The 17652-nt window shown below is 47.4% G+C and overlaps 1 protein-coding gene across 1 annotated transcript; it reads right to left on the bottom strand.

Moving 5' to 3' along the window:
* Window positions 1-121: 121 nt before the first annotated feature.
* DDX24 (DEAD-box helicase 24) lies at window positions 122-17616 on the bottom strand. Its single transcript, XM_033107904.1, has 9 exons — window positions 17474-17616; window positions 15370-16089; window positions 10608-11156; window positions 9246-9399; window positions 8507-9022; window positions 6182-6257; window positions 3576-3764; window positions 2123-2252; window positions 122-614 (listed from the first exon to the last, which is right to left on the bottom strand). Exons 2-9 carry the CDS (start codon window positions 16082-16084, stop codon window positions 343-345), a joined length of 2601 nt encoding a protein of 866 aa, XP_032963795.1. The 5' UTR covers window positions 16085-16089; window positions 17474-17616; the 3' UTR covers window positions 122-342.
* Between the last annotated feature and the right edge of the window lie 36 nt (window positions 17617-17652).

Below are 17652 nucleotides of genomic sequence, written 5' to 3'. Positions count from 1 at the left end.
GTGATTTTACAGTGATCTCCATCCACACCGTCCATTGGGGTGAGACGCACCCCACGTGCATCCTGAAGCCAGAGGACTTTAACAGTGTCCCCCATATTCTGGCTAAAAACACAGGATGACATGCTGGTTCTATTGTTTTTAATAAGGAAATCAAGTTGAATCCACAAGAAGCCTGTAAACACTGAAATACAGAAGTACATAAGCTGCTGCACAGAAGTCTTACTCCACAACACAAACCTGCACAGTCTCTCCCGTGATTGGGGCGGTGTGGAAGGAAAGGCAGGGTTTTCCATATAACCAGGGTGCACAGACAAAACGTGGGGTCACCAGCAGACTGACCTGTTACTTTGCACTTGTACTTGGCTGTGGCTCTTCCTGCTGCTGCCCCTTTGGTTTTGGTTGCTTCTTCTTCTTCTGTTTGGAGAGGCAGCTCAAAGCAGACGCACCGTTTCTGGGGGCAGGCATGAGCATGGGCGGCTTGCCAGACTGAGTTGGGTACTTGGTTTTCAGGTCATTTTTAAATAGTGGTTGGGAGAGTAAATGGCGCAGTTCCTTCTTCAGGACCTTCATCCGCTTCTGTCTCCGACGCTCTTCTTGCTGGTCAGCTTTTCCTCCTGGAAACACAATACAAAATAGATCGTTATTGACTGATTTGTAGAAGCATTTGGTTTCCCTTGATGGATAGTACTTGTGATGAAAATTGTTTTGGAACTTTTGGGAAGGCGGGGCTCAAAAGTTCTCTGCAAAAGCTAGTACAGCTAACTAACAGTTTAGGAGGGAAACGTGGGGCCACTGTCCTTCACGCCTCACAAAACCCTCTAAGACAAGAATTATCTTCATTTTACAGTCCAGGAAACTGAGGTCACAGAGCTGGCTGTCAAATTGAGATTAGAAGCTACATCTCTGGACTTGAAGATCTGTTTTCTTCCCACAACCCACCCAGTTGCTGCCTGGGGTTTGGTACCTCAACAGCTATAAACCCCTCAGGAGACGGCGAGCAGCGTCGATGCAGCCCAGCTCTCCTGCACCTCCCCCCAGCACTGGGGCTGTACATGTGGAGGCAGGCCCCACAGGCCCCACAGCCACAGGACTCCACGCCAGCCTGGCCTCAGGAAGAGAAGCCAGGGCTTCGTACAGCTGCAGCTCAGGCCCCAAGCCCAAGCCCCCAGGAGGACCAGCTCACTGTCATCAAGCCCAGTGCTTTGGTTCCTGGCTTCCATGCTGAGCAGACCGCATTAAGTCTGCCTCTGAGTTTGCTGGCTTTGGCACCGAGATGCCAACATCTGAGCTGAGCTGCCCACTTGTCGGCTGGCAAGGGCACTGGACCTAACTTTGGTGTTGTCAGTTCCAGATGTGGTTCTACCCCTTAGACTCGGGAGCTTTCCTAGAGCAGGGACCACACAGATTCACCCCTGAATCCTTAGCCTCGGGCCCAAGTTCAAAGTCGGGGCTTAGTAGGTGGTGAAGCTGTTTTCTGCACAAGTTGCTTCTCTTCTGCGAGCCTCTAGTTCCCACCTGTAAAAGGATAATAATTTCTGCTGTTTATGTCATGAGACTGTGGAGATCAGGTGAGATGCTTCGTTAGCTTGGAAGACAGGTGTAGTAGAAAAAATGACAGTAAGTAACTTGAAATGTATCAAATACTTTCTACTTGCCAGTCTCTGCTGTAAGCACTTTATACTCATTAACTCACGCCATCTTCACAACAACTTCACGAGGTAGGTACTTTACAACCTGCGTTTTCTACATAAGGACAGCCTAGAGACAACAGAGATTACAAAACCTGACCTGGTAACATAACCAGTTAAGAGAATGGCCAGCACTCAAACACGGGCGGTCTGGCTGCAGAGCCTGCCCCGATGTCACTGTACCCCACTGCCTCTCCACAGAGGGACGTAGCTGAAGGCTCCGGACAGACGAGACAGATGGAACAAAGGCTGAGGGGTTCAGGCTCATCTGGGATTAGGGCCTGTCACAAAGAAGGAAAGGCATCTTGCCAATTTTGACAGGACCCATGGTGGTGAGGAGGTTCCAACAAAAGTTGAAGGGAAAAACAAAGGAAAACAAACAAAAAAACAACTGAACGTACCCTTGCTCAAGTCCCATCCAACCCACCACGTACCCTTGTACATTTCTTCATCCAGCTCAATCTCAAGGGCAGCTGCTGCCTGCTCAATCCAAGAATTGTGCAGACAAGCCTGGAAGTTCCGATACTCAGCTTTCTCAATCTGTCGCGCTAAATGGATTCGCTCCTGGAGGAAAGAACAGAAAATGTTCATCTGACTGAGGGTTCAGGCCTCTGGGAAGCAAAGTCTCATTTAAGTTGTGTTTTTTAAAACGCTCTTGAGATCAGTGGTCTCTGATAAAAACGCAGATGGCAATCGCTACATGTGAGTGTGTACACACACAATCACAAGACTCAGCTTTCCAAACAACAAGCCTGAACAGCTCCCCTTGCAGGCCCACATCAGCAAGACCGCCAATCGACAGGTGTCCAAAGGGCACGCTTTTCCCAGGCTCCGCAGCTGGCTTCCACAGCTGAGCTGAGACTCTGAAACACCCCAACGGCCCTGAGTTAGGCCCCAGCTCTCAATCACAGGGACACAAAACTCACAGAACTGCCTTCCCTCTTTCACGTTGTCCTTTGCCAAAAACATTTCAACTCTCCCTCTCATCAGTGTTGTGGTCAGACCTCAGTAACAGGACACACCAAAAAAAAAAAAAAAAAAAAAAAAAATCTCGTGATGTGGGGGAAAGGGGTCAAGGAAAGCCAGGTGGCCCCTAATCCTCCTTACTAATGCGAGTTCTCTGTAATCTCCAACTTTCTATCTTCGTCTCCCACCGTACTTCCCCACGTGGCTAACATTCCTGTTAAGCCTGAGGAGACAACAGTCCTTGAGCTGTTCCATACTTTCGCTCCGTCAATTACTGGAATTTCATCTCCTCTTCACCTCTGGACATCTCGGCCTGCAGGAAGCTCGGAGGGAACCTATTTCCTACCTGTATGACCAGGTGCCCATCAGTCCCCAGTGCTCCATTCGTACCTGAACGTTAGCATGGGCTTGGCCTACCTCACAAGCCAGGGGACCTCTGCGGAGGAGAATCCACCCACGTTGCTACCTGACACACTCGAGCCCACAGTAGGTAGCACCCACTCAGTGAATGCCTGCTAAGATAAAATATAACCCCCAAAGTAGGAATTACTGGCGTCTGCTTTAGGAATGTGACAAACCTTTAGTGTCTGCCTAGGTAAGACATGCTGACCTCATTTCCCTACAACCATCCCATGGGATGTCCAGGCAGCAGTGCCCACTGCCCTTGTCCTGAGCAGGGGGTGGTGGTGAAGGCTTTAGGGGCAGACAGTGAAAAAGGGGCTCAGGAAGAAAACTTCTCACTTTTGGCCACTCACCCCTTCTCCCTCGTCGCAGGTACAGTGCCCCCCGTTCCCCTCCCTTTTTTAAAATGCATCTCTGTTTAGCTGCTGGCAGAACCATTACTTGGTTTCCAAGGGTTTTACTTCCAGGGTGAGGTACAGTCCCTCCGCTTATCAGCCCTGGGCTTTTAACTCCTTTTACCTTGACGGCATCCATGTACTTTGTCTGCACAGGGAACAATGGGATGTCCTCATCTTTCTTGAGGGTTTTATAAATCTTCTTAAAGTTGATCACGTCCTCAGGCCCAATCAGCATCAGGCTGAGACCCTCATTGGTGGCACGAGCAGTTCGACCGCTTCGGTGGACATAAATCTCTGAGGTGCGAGGGACCTGCCAAAGGAGGAACTGGGAGGTCAACACGTGGCCCTCAGCAAACACTGCTCTCCCCTCAGGGCCAGCAGCCCAGTGCGGGCCCTCTACCTCAGCCAGGCAGTAGAAGCCTCCACACACTGTGGCCCGACCCAGCCCTTCTCCCTCAGTCCCAGGTTTACTGCGGGCTCAATGTGTACGCCCACCCTCCCAGGCCCGTCCTGGTTCCAGCTCTCATGACACTCAAGTGGAAAATGGCAGCCACTTCTCATTTGGTCTCCAGTCCTCCCCACTCTCCCTGACCCGGCCCAAAGCTGCCAATATCATCTTCCTGAGTCAGAGCTCTGACCATCTGTAATACAGGGTCTCAGCTCCCGCTCCCGGCAGGTAAACGGAGGAGACCTTGAGGCCGAAAAGCAACAACAATGGAGCCACAGAGAGGGGGCTCATACCACTACATGCTCACTGGCGGCCGGGCGAGACACAGGAAGCAGGACCACACAACCCGTACCATCTGCAATCCGCCATCAGCGCTTGCTAACCCCACTTGCTAACGCAGCCACGGCAGTTATATACAAAACAACAGTGGCTAATGGCCAACTGGTTACAGCTGATGGCCATCTACTACCCGAGCCAGCACCCTTCCACACGAGGCCGAGAGCCTGGAAACTGCTCTCCTGGCCGTCCCTACACCATCATACCCCCTCTAAAAACTCCACTGGTTCTTCATTAACTCTGCATGGATGGTTGATGATTTTAATCACAACCCACATTTTAATTATAATGCACCAGGCAATTCTAAACACTCTACATGTATTATTCCATTTATTCCTCACAATAATATGAAAAAGATGCTTTTAAGATGATCCATATCACAGACCAGGAAACTGAAACACACAGATATTAAGCAATTCCTCCTAGGTTATCCAACTAAGGGGTGGACCAGGATTCGACCTGAAGCAGTCCAGCTCCAAAGTCCATGCTAACCCCTGGGCTACGCGGCCTCTACTCCAATACAGACTGGATATGTCATCCACAGAGAAAGTGGCCTGGGTGCTACAACCCCTCCCTCCCCTCTCAAGGCACACACCACTAATCAAGAACAGTCTTCTCCACTGAGCACAGATAACGCTCAATATCTTTTCCAATGCAGTGCTCCAAGCACCACTATGAATGGTTTATAATGGTGCTAGAAATGAACTCTGTTTGCCATTCTTCAGTTTCCTCTACCAACACACCTCCTCTTCTCATTCTCAGCCAACTGCTCCCTTCCCATGTTCTTTCCTTCTTCCTTTCCTACCTCTGCATGCCCACATCCTCTCCATCCTTAAATGCCAAGTACCTTTTAGAAAGCACTTTCCAACCTCCCAAACTAGAAGTTACCTCTCTCTCCCATTGTATTTTGTAACCTTCTACTATCTTCTGCCTTAAATTACGGCTGTCGTCACCTCATCTCCTCTAGAGGATCTCCTAGTTCTTAGGGGCTGGAAATGTATTTTGTTCATCTGGGTATCTCACACAGCTGACCCAGTCTCTTCACCAAAAAGAGGAAGAATAAAGATTTGCTAAACTGAACTGACACCCTAAAATTTTTTTTAAAGCATGAAGCACTAAAAAGGAGAAACAATAATGCCAGAATAATTACCATTTATTGAGTACTCACACTGTGCTAAAAGCTTCATCGGCATTACCTCATTTAATTCTAATAACCCTACAGGGGAGGTAGCATCATTACTCCGTTTACAAACAATGACATTGAAACAAGAGATGCTAGGTCACACGCCCAAAGCTGGCCAACTACGAAGCAGCCAAGAAGCATCAAACCCCAGAAGTGTGGCTCCACCCACCACCCTATATTTACTAATATTCACTAGGGGCATGCACTAATGTCGCTGTCAACAGCAGCTTACATTTATTAAGTGCTTACACGGTTTTCTAAGCTCTTCACACGTAATAACTTATTGTACTTGGTAAGAACTTTAGAAGTAGATACTATAATAACTGCCATTTAACAAATGAGGAAACTGAGGTAGAGAGACTAAAGAACTTGCTCAAGGTTACACAGCTGGGATTTAAGCCGAAGCAGGTCTTACCTACCACACTCTTCTACTTCTCTGCACCAAGGTAACCACTTGACATGCTAAGCTTATTATCTCCATTTCATGGAGTAAACGAAGACTGTCACCTGCCAAGATCATGTAGCTTGCCCAAGTCAAAGACAGCCAGGCTCTTTGACATCAGACACTACCAAGAGGTTATGAGAATAAGTGTCACCACTGTGTTCCAGAAGTGGCAGCAGCTGGTCAGTCACTAGACATCAGTGTTCTTCTCTGCTGCATGAAGATTCGGGACTGACAGCTCCTCCTCCAGCCCATCTTTGCTTTCAAAATTCCCCACTCGATGCTGGGAGCCGCCTACAAGTTCCCTGATGTCCCTACCTGGTAATGAATGACATGCTGGACTTTAGGAATATCCAGGCCCCGAGCTGCCACATCTGTTGCCAGGAGAACACAACTGTGGTACAGAAAGAAAGGTCATTAGTAACACCTGTCACTCAGCAGGTTCTTCCCACCTGTTGAGCACTCTAAACACTACGTCCTTACAAACACTTCACGACATAACGCTATTTTCCTCCTTTTTACAGGCTTAGAAACTTAGGCTCAGAGAGATTAACTTCCCAAGGTACATACACAGCTATTCAGTTGTGGAGCCAGGCTGCAATCCTGGGTCTCACTGACCACAGTCACCAAGGCACGCTCTGCAATACTAAAGACCACCTCAAGTGAAGTAGTGAGGCCACACGCGTTCTAGGTCAGTGACCTCATCTCCTGTCACCCTCCACTTACTCACCTCTGGTCACATACATGTCCTTGCTCTTCCTCAAACATGTCAAACGTGGCCTTGCCTCTAAGCCTTTGCACTTGCTATACCTTAGGTCTTAAAAGGTCTTCCTCAGATCATTCCCATTTCCTTACTTTCTTCTATTCTCTGTTTAAATCTCACCTTAACAGAGAAGCCTCCCTGACCACACACCCAGTCTGCATACTCTCCACATAACTTTACTACTTAGCACTTAGTACCACATGACAACTACCGTGTTTCCCTGAAAATAAGACCCAGCCGGACCATCAGCTCTAATGTGTCTTTTGGAGCAAAAGATAAGACCCAGCCAGACCATCAGCTCTAATGTGTCTTTTGGAGCAAAAGATAAGACCCAGCCAGACCATCAGCTCTAATGTGTCTTTTGGAGCAAAAGTTAATATAAGACCCGGTCTTATGTAAGACCAGGTCTTAATAGTAAAATAAGATTAATTTTTGCTCCAAAAGACGCATTAGAGCTGATGGTCCGGCTGGGTCTTTTTTTCGGGGAAACATGGTATATATACTTACTTTTCAATTTATTACTTCCCTCCCCTGGAATGTAAACTCCATGAGACTTCGCACTATTCACTGTGCTATTACCAGTGCCTGGTTCACAGTAAGAACTTGATAATATGTGTGGAATGATGTTTCTTAACATATGTATAGTTTGAGGAAAACCGAAAGCACTTGAAGCCTGTCTTAAAAACTTAAGATTCCATGGCCCTTCAGGGTCCCCACTCACTGTGTCTCTGAGGTAGGTCTGCAGAATGTGATGCAAAGTAAAATTTGTAAAACATTAAACCACTGCTCTAAGTCAAAGTCAGCAAACTTTTTCTGTAAAGGGCCAAATAAATTTTTGGTTTTGTGGGTGATAGTCCCGTTGAAACTACTCAACTCTGCCGTTACAGTGCCAAAGCAGCCACAGATAATCCGTGAACGGGCCTTGCCGTGTTCCAATAAAACTTTACTTATAAAAACAGGCAGTGAGGCAAATTTGGCCCATGGGCCATAGTTTGCCAATCCCTGATCCAGCCAACTACTAACTCTACCTACCAACATTCAATAAGGGAGGTAAACCAGACACTTGTTCTAGAAACTAATCGTCCTGACAAAAAAAACACTGTGGCAAATGTCAGTTTAAAATAGGCCTCAATTGCCCAGGCCTTTATCTTGACAATCTGCCCCTGCTGCCTGAGCATCAGCCTGTCCCCAAAGCAGATGGACAACAGCATGTCGGGCACAGCATGAGCTCTGGGGTCTGCCAGGCTTGTCTGAGCCCCAGATCTGCCAGGCTGAGAAACCTCAGGCAAGCTGATTAGCTTTTCTAGATCTTACTTTTTTTCATCGATAAAATGAGAATAACGACTGGTAAATTTGAAAGCTAACATTTAGCAAGTACATACTAAGTGCCAGGATTTGTTCTGAACACTTTATGTGCATAAATTCATTTAATTCTCATAACAGCCCTCTGAGGTGGCTTCTATTATTATACTACTTATGAGAAAACTGAAACACAGAGAAGTAATTTGACCAGCTAGAAGTGGCACAGCCAGGATTTGATCTCAGTCTATTCTGCTTCTTAAGAACATTAGAAGTGAATGGATGTGACAGGTAATCTAAAATGCCAGCACAGTACTTAATCTACTGCTAAGTGTTCAATAATGGTTGGTATTACTGTCACCATAACTCATTATTAAGGAAGTTTCTTTTCTATTGGGTATTACTAAGCGACCAAATAAATGCACTAGACGAGGGTAAGCCTGCCTCACAGGGCACATAAAAAAGGATACCTTCTACTGATAAGGCCCCCAAGATAGAAGGTAGCTTCCCACCATCTCCCCACCGTCCCAGCGACCTTGACCCAATGGCCAGACTGGGCTCTGGGCGCAGGCCTGCCTTACTCTTCCAGACGGGCAAACTGCTCCAGGTTCCTGAGCCTCTGCTTCTGGTGCATGCAGGCATGCAGGGTCAGAGGCATGATGTCCAGGGCTTTCAGGAGCCCCGACAGGCGTTTGATGCAGGAGATACTGTTGGCGAACACTAAGGTGCGGCCTGGATGCTGCATCAGGAAGTAGTACAGATACAAGTCTTTCTCGTCATTCTCACAATGGATCTTGGTCTCTGTCAGCGTCTCTACTGTGGCCTCATTTCTTGTGAGGTCAATGACCTTGGGCTTGCTCCTCATGCCAATCTTCTGCATAAGGAGGTCAAGTTTGGCAGTTTTGTCAATTTTCTTAGTGTGCTTCTTGTGGAGGATTCGAGCCGGAGCTTGATGTACCAGGGTCAGTGTGGCAGAAAAAACAAGAGTCTGTCTCTTTGGGTTGTACTGCGAATCACTGAGCATCTCTAGCAGCTGGGAAAGCTCAGCAAAGTGGCCTTTCTCAACCATCCGGTCAGCCTCATCGATCACCAGGCATCTGTGGAGCCAGACCCACGTGAGCTGGTTAGTAGCAGGTAAGAGGAATCATGTACAGCACTCTACGACCACCCCCACCTTCAAAACACACACACACACACCCACGACCACCATCGCCGATTTGCAACAACAGGGAGAAGGCATCGCATATACTACCGTGTCACCTGAGGCCCACTTCAGAACATGAAGTGGATGAGGGGGAAAGGGGAGCTACTGTCTCTCACCTGAGCTGCCGAAGGTTGCTCAAATGAGGGTGCTTTTCTTTAACTAGCTCCCACAGCCGGCCCGGAGTGGCGATCACAATCTCAGGCTGGCGTTTCAGCATCCTCTGCTGCTTCTGGGTGGACATTCCACCAACCAAAATAGCAGTTTTAATTCCTATGGTACACAAAACACAAGGGACACTGTTATTCAATCGAGCTGCTTATTTTCTTCCACAGATGACACAGGTACCCCCAAATTGGCAGAGACTGTCAGTTACTACCGTGTCTCCTCGAAAATAAGACCTAGCCAGACAATCAGCTCCAATGAATCTTTTGGAGCAAAAATTAATATAAGACCTGGTCTTACATTATAGTAAAATAAGACCGGGTCTTATATTAATTTTTGCTCCAAAAGACACATTAGAGCTGACTGTCTGGCTAGGCCTTTTTTTCGGGGAAACACGATAGCAATGCTCCTCTCTCCAGGGGAGCTGACCTGGCCTGACCGTTGGTGCACTCCTAGAGGACTTACCAAGTCTTCTCTCTGGGCCTTGCCTACTTCCTCAACCTCATTTCTTTCTTCTCTGTCCCCTTCAGCCACAGCCAAAGGGCTGCATCTGAACCCAGGCATGCTTACATTCAAAGCTCCGGAAAAACTGAGAGTGGAGCAGCACGACGCTGGCAGTAACGTTCCTTGTAGCTGCGACACACCTCCCCTAGGGTGCTCATTCCCCTCAATCAGAATTACCCTGAATCTCCTCTAATGCCTCGTGTTCTGTTCTGTCTCGTGGAGGACTTGTCAGGCATCCAGTGTGAAAGAAACACACAGAATCAGGTAGGCAAAGTGCTTAGCAAAGTGCCCTGCACACAGTAAGTTTGGTAAGTAATTGCTGCTTTTATAATTAAAATACCCACTGGGATGCTCTGCCCCAAAGGAATTCCCTGAGAGAAGTAAGTTTAAATGCCCCAAGGCAGAGGTTGACAAACGTTTTCCTAAAGAGTCCACTAAACATTTTTGGCTTCGTGGGCTTAACTACTTTTAATTCTAGTCCACTCTGCCTTGGTCACACAACAGCTTCCATAGACAATATGTAAACAAATGGCTGTACTTTACTTACAAAAACAGGTGGTTTGCCAACCCCTGCCACAGCATCCATTGTAGCCAATAAATTAACTAAGTTCCTAAGCATTCAGAATGGCATTAGCTATGTGTCATTCTTAGGAGAACTGAGAAAGCGCCGCTCAATTTTCAGTAGGGTTTTTAATTCTGTGACAGATGAGAAAGGTTTCCCGTAGGGGCAGGAGCTGCAGCTCATTCACCTTTGCCACCCCAGCATTTAGGATCCTCTCAGGAAATATTTATTAAATGGAACCAAACCTCACCTGTAAACTTGGCCACAGCATCAATGTGTTGTTTGACCTGGACGGCTAGCTCTCGAGTGGGAGTCAGAACCAGTCCAAGCAGAGGACGCTCTGGATGTGCTTTACAGGTGGCAGTTTTGCCACCTAACTCTCGTTTTAACTTTCCAGTCTGCTCTTCATCAAGTTTTTCCTCTTTGTCCTCTTCCTGTTTGGGGACAGGCTTCTCCCTAATCAGGGAAGAAGGTCCTTCACCAGCATCATCATCACAGAAGGGGAGCAACTGGTCTGAGATGGCAGCTCCAGTCTTGGCTGTTGCCTTGCTGGGTGGTGCTCTAGCCTTCGTTCCAGCCTCACTGGGCAGTGCTTCACTCTCGATTCTAATCTCATCTGACAAAGCTCCAGAGTCAGTTTCAGCCTTGCTTGGTGACCCAGTCTCAGCTTCAGCCTCAATTCTGGTCTCGCCAGGTGATGCGCCTGTGTTACTCAGAGCTGGGGGAGGCTTCTTCTTCATCTGCCATTGCAGCACTGAATGAATCATTGGAATGGCAAAGGCAAGAGTTTTCCCACTTCCTTAGAAGTAAAACAAACGGGGGGAGGGGGAACAACCAAATCAACAGATGCACATACTTTCGTCTGGGTTGTTTTATGCAGAATAAGGGACCCTTCAAAGAGCCAAGAACCACTTTGACCAACCCAAAGCTCCTTCACCCTGCACAGGTTCCCTTACAGCACTGCACCTATAATTAGGAGGAGCCTGAGGAAACGGCTGGCACTGAATTCATGTCCAAACAATGAAACACTAAAGAGATGGGCAAGTTGTGTTTGTGTGTGAGAGAGAGAGAGAGAGAGAGAGAGAGAGAGAGAGAGAGAGGGAGGGAGGGAGGGAGGGAGGGAGGGAGGGAGGGAGGGAGAGAGGGAGAGAGAGAGAGAGAGAGAGAGAGAGAGAGGGAGGGAGAGAGGGAGGGAGGGAGGGAGGGAGAGAGGGAGAGAGAGAGAGAGAGAGAGAGAGAGAGAGAGAGAGAGAGAGAGAGAGAGAGAGAGAGAGAGAGAGAGAGGCTGCTAAGGAACACATGGTGGGCGGGGAATGGAAATCTGTATAGTATTTTACCAAGACCTTTCTTTGGTGGGGAAGGAGTAAAAAAAATTCTTTTCTTAGTTTTTGAGGAAAAAATTTTAAATTAGCATGCTTTTGTCTATGCTTGAACATTTTCAACCTGACCTTTGAATGTATATGGAGTCCAAATTCACGACATCGGGGTGCTCAAAACAAACAAACAAACAAACAAAACAAAACACCTCAAGCTGAGACTTTAAAGTAGTTCTAACGTCCTAAGCAGAAGCAAATAAATGATCTCTGGAGGAAGAAACCTTTATCATAGGCCTCGAAGAATTCTCAGAGGAAAATGAGCAGCTCTCAGTAAAAAATAACTCCTAAGGAAACAAGGTACTATAAGCAAGAACTGTAAGAAAAAAGGAGAGCAAAAACAGACCCATAAAACTTCAGATAAGAAAAAACAGCACTTTTCATCAGAAACAATGAAAGCTTAGAAGACAGTGTAACAACATCTGTATTTGGAGAACTGAAAAAAATAATTGATAATCTAGAATTCTACACTCAGCAAAAATCTTTTTGAAAACAAATGCGAAATAAAAACTTTTTTAGGTGTACAAAGCTGAAATAATTTATTGCCAGTAGACCTGGACTATAAGAAATATTAAAGGAGGGGCCAGCACGGTGGCTCAGGTGGTTGGAGCACTGTGTACCTATCACCAAGGTTGCAAGTTCGATTCCCACATGGGCCAGTGAGCTGCACTCTCTACAGCTAAGATTGTGAACAACTCTCCCTGGAGCTGGGCTGCCTTGAGCAGCTGGAGGTTGGCGTGAGCTGCCGCGGGCTGCTGTGTGCTGCCATGAGCGACCTGTGGCCAGCGTGAGCGGCCGGCAGCCGGCGAGAGCTGCTGTGAGCTGCTGTGAGCACTGACCGACGACTGGCGACCAACTGCCTGAGCCGGGGGGAGCGCAAAGCTCATAACACCAGCATGGGCCAGGGAGCTGTGTCCTACACAACTAGACTGAGAAACAACGGCTTGAACTGGAGTTGGGGGGGACGTGGAAGGGGGCGGAAATACTAAAGGAAGTCTTTCATGCAAAAGAAATGATGGAGTCAGATGAAAATTTGGATCAACAAAAAGGAATAAAGAGTACCAGAAATGGTAACATGGGTAAATACAAAAGATGTGTTTTTCCTAGTTACCACTTAAAGCAAAAACAATAAAAATGTATTTTGGGATTTCTAACACATAAAGTATAAAACAAAAAGCCCAGAGGAGAGGATAAACGGAAACATACTCTTGTAAGGTTCTCGCACTACATGTAAAATAGTACATTATCACTCGAAGGTAGAATATGACACATGAAACATATATACTGTGAACTCAAAAGCAACTACTACAAGGACATAACAAAGAGTTATAGCTAACAACACAATATAAATAGATAAAATGATATCACAAAAAATATTTAATCCAAAAGAAGGCAGAAGAAGAGGAAAAATATTAACAGACATTAAGTGAAGACTTACTGTACTGGTATTTTCAATAACATGGTTGAACCTCAAAGTTATGCCGATCGAAAGAACAGATACCTATATTCCCAAAATACATATGATTCCAATATATAAAATTCTGGAAAATGTAATCTACCGTTGTGGGGACAGAGCCCCAAAAAGCAGTTTCCAGGCTCTCGGCCTCACATAGAAAGGTGCTGGCTCAGGTAGTAAATGGCCATCAACTGTGATCAAATGGCCATCAGCTGTGGCTAGTTGGCCGTCAGCTGTAACCAGTGAGCCATTGGCCACGAATATAACTGCCGTGGCTACGCTAGCAGCAAGTGGGGCCTAGCAAGAAGATGGTGGCTGAGTCTGCAAGCGGCGCAGTGAGGGTTGAGAATTGTGTGGCTCCTGGTCCCTGTGTCTCCAACCCAGCCGCCAGCGAGAGTATAGTGGTGTGACTCCCCTACCTATGGCTCCGTGGGTGTTCCTGTTTGGCCTCACCATGTCCTGCGTTCTTGTGTGGGGAGCGGGAGCAGAGACCCCGCAGGCCCCCCCGCAGGACAATCGTGATAGGAAAATCTATCAGAGGTTGCCTGAGGACGAAAAGGAGAGAGGCCAGGGAAAGAAAGATTACGAAGGGGCTGAAAGCATCCTGTGCGGGTCAGGGGTATATTTATTATCTACATGGGCAGCAGTTCGTCCACAGCCCCAAGTCTTTTTGAACCTTGGACCTGCACACTCACAACAATCCATGCGGAGGCCTGACAGGAGCTGTGGTACGAATCCCAAGGTCAGATTCTAGCCACAGTGGCTCACACAGCCTTGCCTCCGCCTTCCAGAACCTACCTCCAGGCTTCTGCACATATCAAAGCAGTGTAGCAGAATGCTTAACGACCCGGCACTACGACTTTCAGCTGTGCAGTTTCAGGGATGCTGCCTATCCTCCGTGAGCCAGAGTTTCCACATCAGTAAGATGGGAATAATAATAGAATCCACCTCAGGGGGGCTGAGAACTGAGTTCATCAATATAATGCACTTAACACGGCGCATGATGCATTTTAAATGCTAAGTAAATGTTCTAAGTTGTTATTATTACCTCCATTCCCCTTTCTTGGAGTTTCCTGACTCTTCCATCTCTGTGACTCTCATGTACGATCTCACCCCAAGTTTCCTGACCACTCTTCTAGAAACCCAAGGCACCAAGTGTCCAGATGGTTTAGTCCTATGCCATACAAGTAGTAGCCATTAGCCACATATAGCTATTGAGCACTTAAAATGTGGTTACTCTAAATTGAGAGGTGCTGTTAAGTTCAAAATACATGAGATTTTTAAAACTTAGTATAAAAGAATGTAAAGAATGTAATTTTACATTAATTACATATTGAAATATTTTATATAATTGGTTAAATACATTGTAAAAATTAATTTTCACCTATTACTTTTCACCTTTCTAATACAGCTCCTAGGAAATTTAAAATTACATCTGTGGCTCACTGGCACTGAAATATACATTTCTATTAGTTACTGCTGGTCTAGCTGGACTAATAGTTCCAGGCAGTACAAGCCACTCCCCCTAGTCAGCAGTTTAGTCCACCCAGGGAGACTCAACCTGTCTTGCTTCACAAAGTCTTAGATGGCCCAGGGAATAAGGGAACTTTAAACAATGCCTAGTCCCAACAATCACCTGATGCCCAAATCTGCCTACAAAATCCACCCAATAGTTATTTATCACACATTCAAATCCTTCCAATGACAATAAACTCACCAACTCCCAAAGCAGCCCTTTTTATCTTCGGACAACAGTTGAGAGTTGGACACTTATTCCTTATACTAATGAAGATCTACCTCTCCAGAGGGCTGATCTTAGCCCTGGTTTACCCCTCTGAGCCATTTAAAAAAGGCCCAAGAACAGGAAGAAAACCATTTGCAGATCACTCACAATGTACTGTGGAAATTTCAGTTTGCTGTAGCATTTACATTTAACCGACACAGCAAAAGAAGTAGGTATTGTTATCTCCATTTCATAATAGTGCCTATACGACACACAGAGATAAAGTGACCTGCCTAGGGTACCAATTAGGAAATGGCAGATTTCAACCCAGAGCTGGCTGGCTTCTAAAACACCTTCATTTACCATTGCTTCGGCCTCTCTCCCCAGCCATCCAGCCTGTTAGCAGCCACAGGCTCAATCCAGAAGCAATCTTGCCCTGGCCAGATAAGGGTGCCCTTACCTGTCTCAGCAGCACCAAGGATGTCCAGTTTGTCACGGATGGCAGGTGCCAAGGTCAGAGCTTGGATTGGTGTGGGTGCAGAGAAGCCCAGAAAGCTGAGTGCTCGGAGAACTGGCTTGGGTACAAACAGGTCCTTCCAAGCTGATATGTCTGCCTTGTGGTCATGCACTTCAGGTATCCACGTCTTTGCTTTCTTCGGCACGTTTGGAGTACTACCCTGAGAAGGTTCTGATTTTTTTTTCCCTTGCTTTTTCTTCTTTTTTGGAATAGCCTGGGCTGGGCTTTCTGATGCCATCTCCCCTATCTCTGGATCAGAACAAACTGTACCATCTCCCAGGGGCTCTGGCTCAGCATCTTTGACCTGAAAGTCTTTCTGGGCATTGGTTCCTTCAGTTTCCACATTTTTACTCTTTTTCAACTTTATCTTTTTCTTTGAGGAGCTAGAATCTCCTTCCTCCTCTCCTTCTGAAACAGCTTGTGCCTTTCTCTTCTTGGGCTCCTCCTTTGAGAAGAGACTGGAGGAATTCTTGGCAGGAGAGACCAACTGGTAATCTGTCAGTTCCTCAAAGCACACCAGGTCATCCATCTGTCCATCTGCAAACATATTTGGGTCAATCTTCACCTGCTTCCATTTTCCCACAACCTTAATTCCCTTTGTCTGAAATTTGCCATAGCTTGGTGCCTTTGACCTTGATTTGGTGTCCTTCAACTTCATGGTTGCTGAAAAGGAGAGAGGTGTTCGATTAGACTGGCAACTGAAAAGCATTGGATTCTGACGCAACAAGTATTTTCTAAGCAGCCTACAGGATATCAGACCCTGCAAAGATGGCTCTGAACACTGATGCTCCCAGCTAGAGCTGATGCTCCCAGCTAGAGAAGATCAAAAAAGGAAAGAAATACACCCACAAATCAGATAGCTTGGCCTCGAACAGAATAGAGAGCAAAGACTTATGAGCTAGATGGGGTTTGAATTCCATATCCAATACTTAACTGCTTGTGTTCCCTTGGGAAACCCTGCTTAATCCTCTTTGAACCTCAGTGTTCTCATCTCTTTGAGAGAAGGAGGGGCCTAATAATACCTAAGTCACAAAATGTTTTAGAAAAATAAATAAAATTATGGAAAGCATGGAGGATAAAGGCTGCGATACCCAAGCCACATGGAAGGCAGAGTGAGAATTTGGGTTTTTTTTTGTTTTTTTTTTCAGGGGTGGGCGTTGAGGGCGGCTGAGGAGGCCAGCTTTATCCAAAGTGAACAGAGCTTTCTCCTCCTCAAGTCTTGCCCCAAGAACATCTAAATGCCTGCGCCACCATTCTGGCCTTTGCCAAATGGCTTAAAGCCCATCCATCCCGTACAGCTTTTTCATTACATTGTAAGTGATTTAAAAACCATTTCAGCAGTAGCACAGTTCGAGTGGAACTGGATCCTTGTTCTCCCCTTTCAGAAAGGTTAAGAAAAATAACAGACCCTGTGAGAAAGACAAAGGTGAACGAACCGTCGTTCAAAGCCGGCCCATCACTCGCCAACTCTGAGTCTGTGGCGAATGTACTGATTTCTCTGCGCCTGTGTCCTCGTCTGTAAAACGCAGGTGATGAGGCTCTGTCTCCGGGCACGCTTACGCTAATACAAAAAGGTGACGCACGTCAAAAACCGCTCAGCATGGCGCCTCGCAGGCTGAGCACGCCGGCACGCAGGAAGGTTCACCCAGCGAACCTCACCGCCCCAAGTACCAACGACTGGAGTTCAGTGATGAGAGGCACTGGGGATGGTCACGCACATGGGCGGGACGCGGAGGGCGACCTGCAGAGCGCGACCTGCAGAGCAAGCGGGGCCCCTGCTCGCAGCGTCCAGCCCTGTGACTGGCCCTAGCGCCTCCGCTCACGCATAAACAGGCGCACGGAGCGGGAAAGACGAGGCCTCCGAGCCCCGAGACCCACAGAAGGGGACCCGGCGCAGGGTCGACAGGCTGCTTGACCGGGCCGGCAGCCGCCTCTCTGGACTTGAGAACCCAGTGAGCTGAAGAGGCCCGACATGGGCGCCGAGGAGCCCGCCCCCAGCTCCTTTCGGGTACCGGCCCCAGGCCCCCGCTCCAGCACCGGTACTCACAGTGAGCACACGCCGCTACGGCTCCCACAGACGCCGGCAGGACAACCGCCTTACAAAACGCCACAGCTCTTCCTCGGCTGCAGCGCCGACCGCAGTTCCGGGGCGGGGCTTATACTCGCGCACGCGGGCGCGGTGCGGCAGGATGTCCCGCCCCCACTCTAGACGCCGCCACCTGATTC

The sequence above is a fragment of the Rhinolophus ferrumequinum genome, chromosome 6 (genome assembly GCF_004115265.2).
Source record: "Rhinolophus ferrumequinum isolate MPI-CBG mRhiFer1 chromosome 6, mRhiFer1_v1.p, whole genome shotgun sequence".
Taxonomy (NCBI): Eukaryota; Metazoa; Chordata; class Mammalia; order Chiroptera; family Rhinolophidae; genus Rhinolophus; species Rhinolophus ferrumequinum.
Note: the sequence above shows the minus strand (reverse complement) of the source record. Positions and strands in the feature narration are given on the sequence as shown.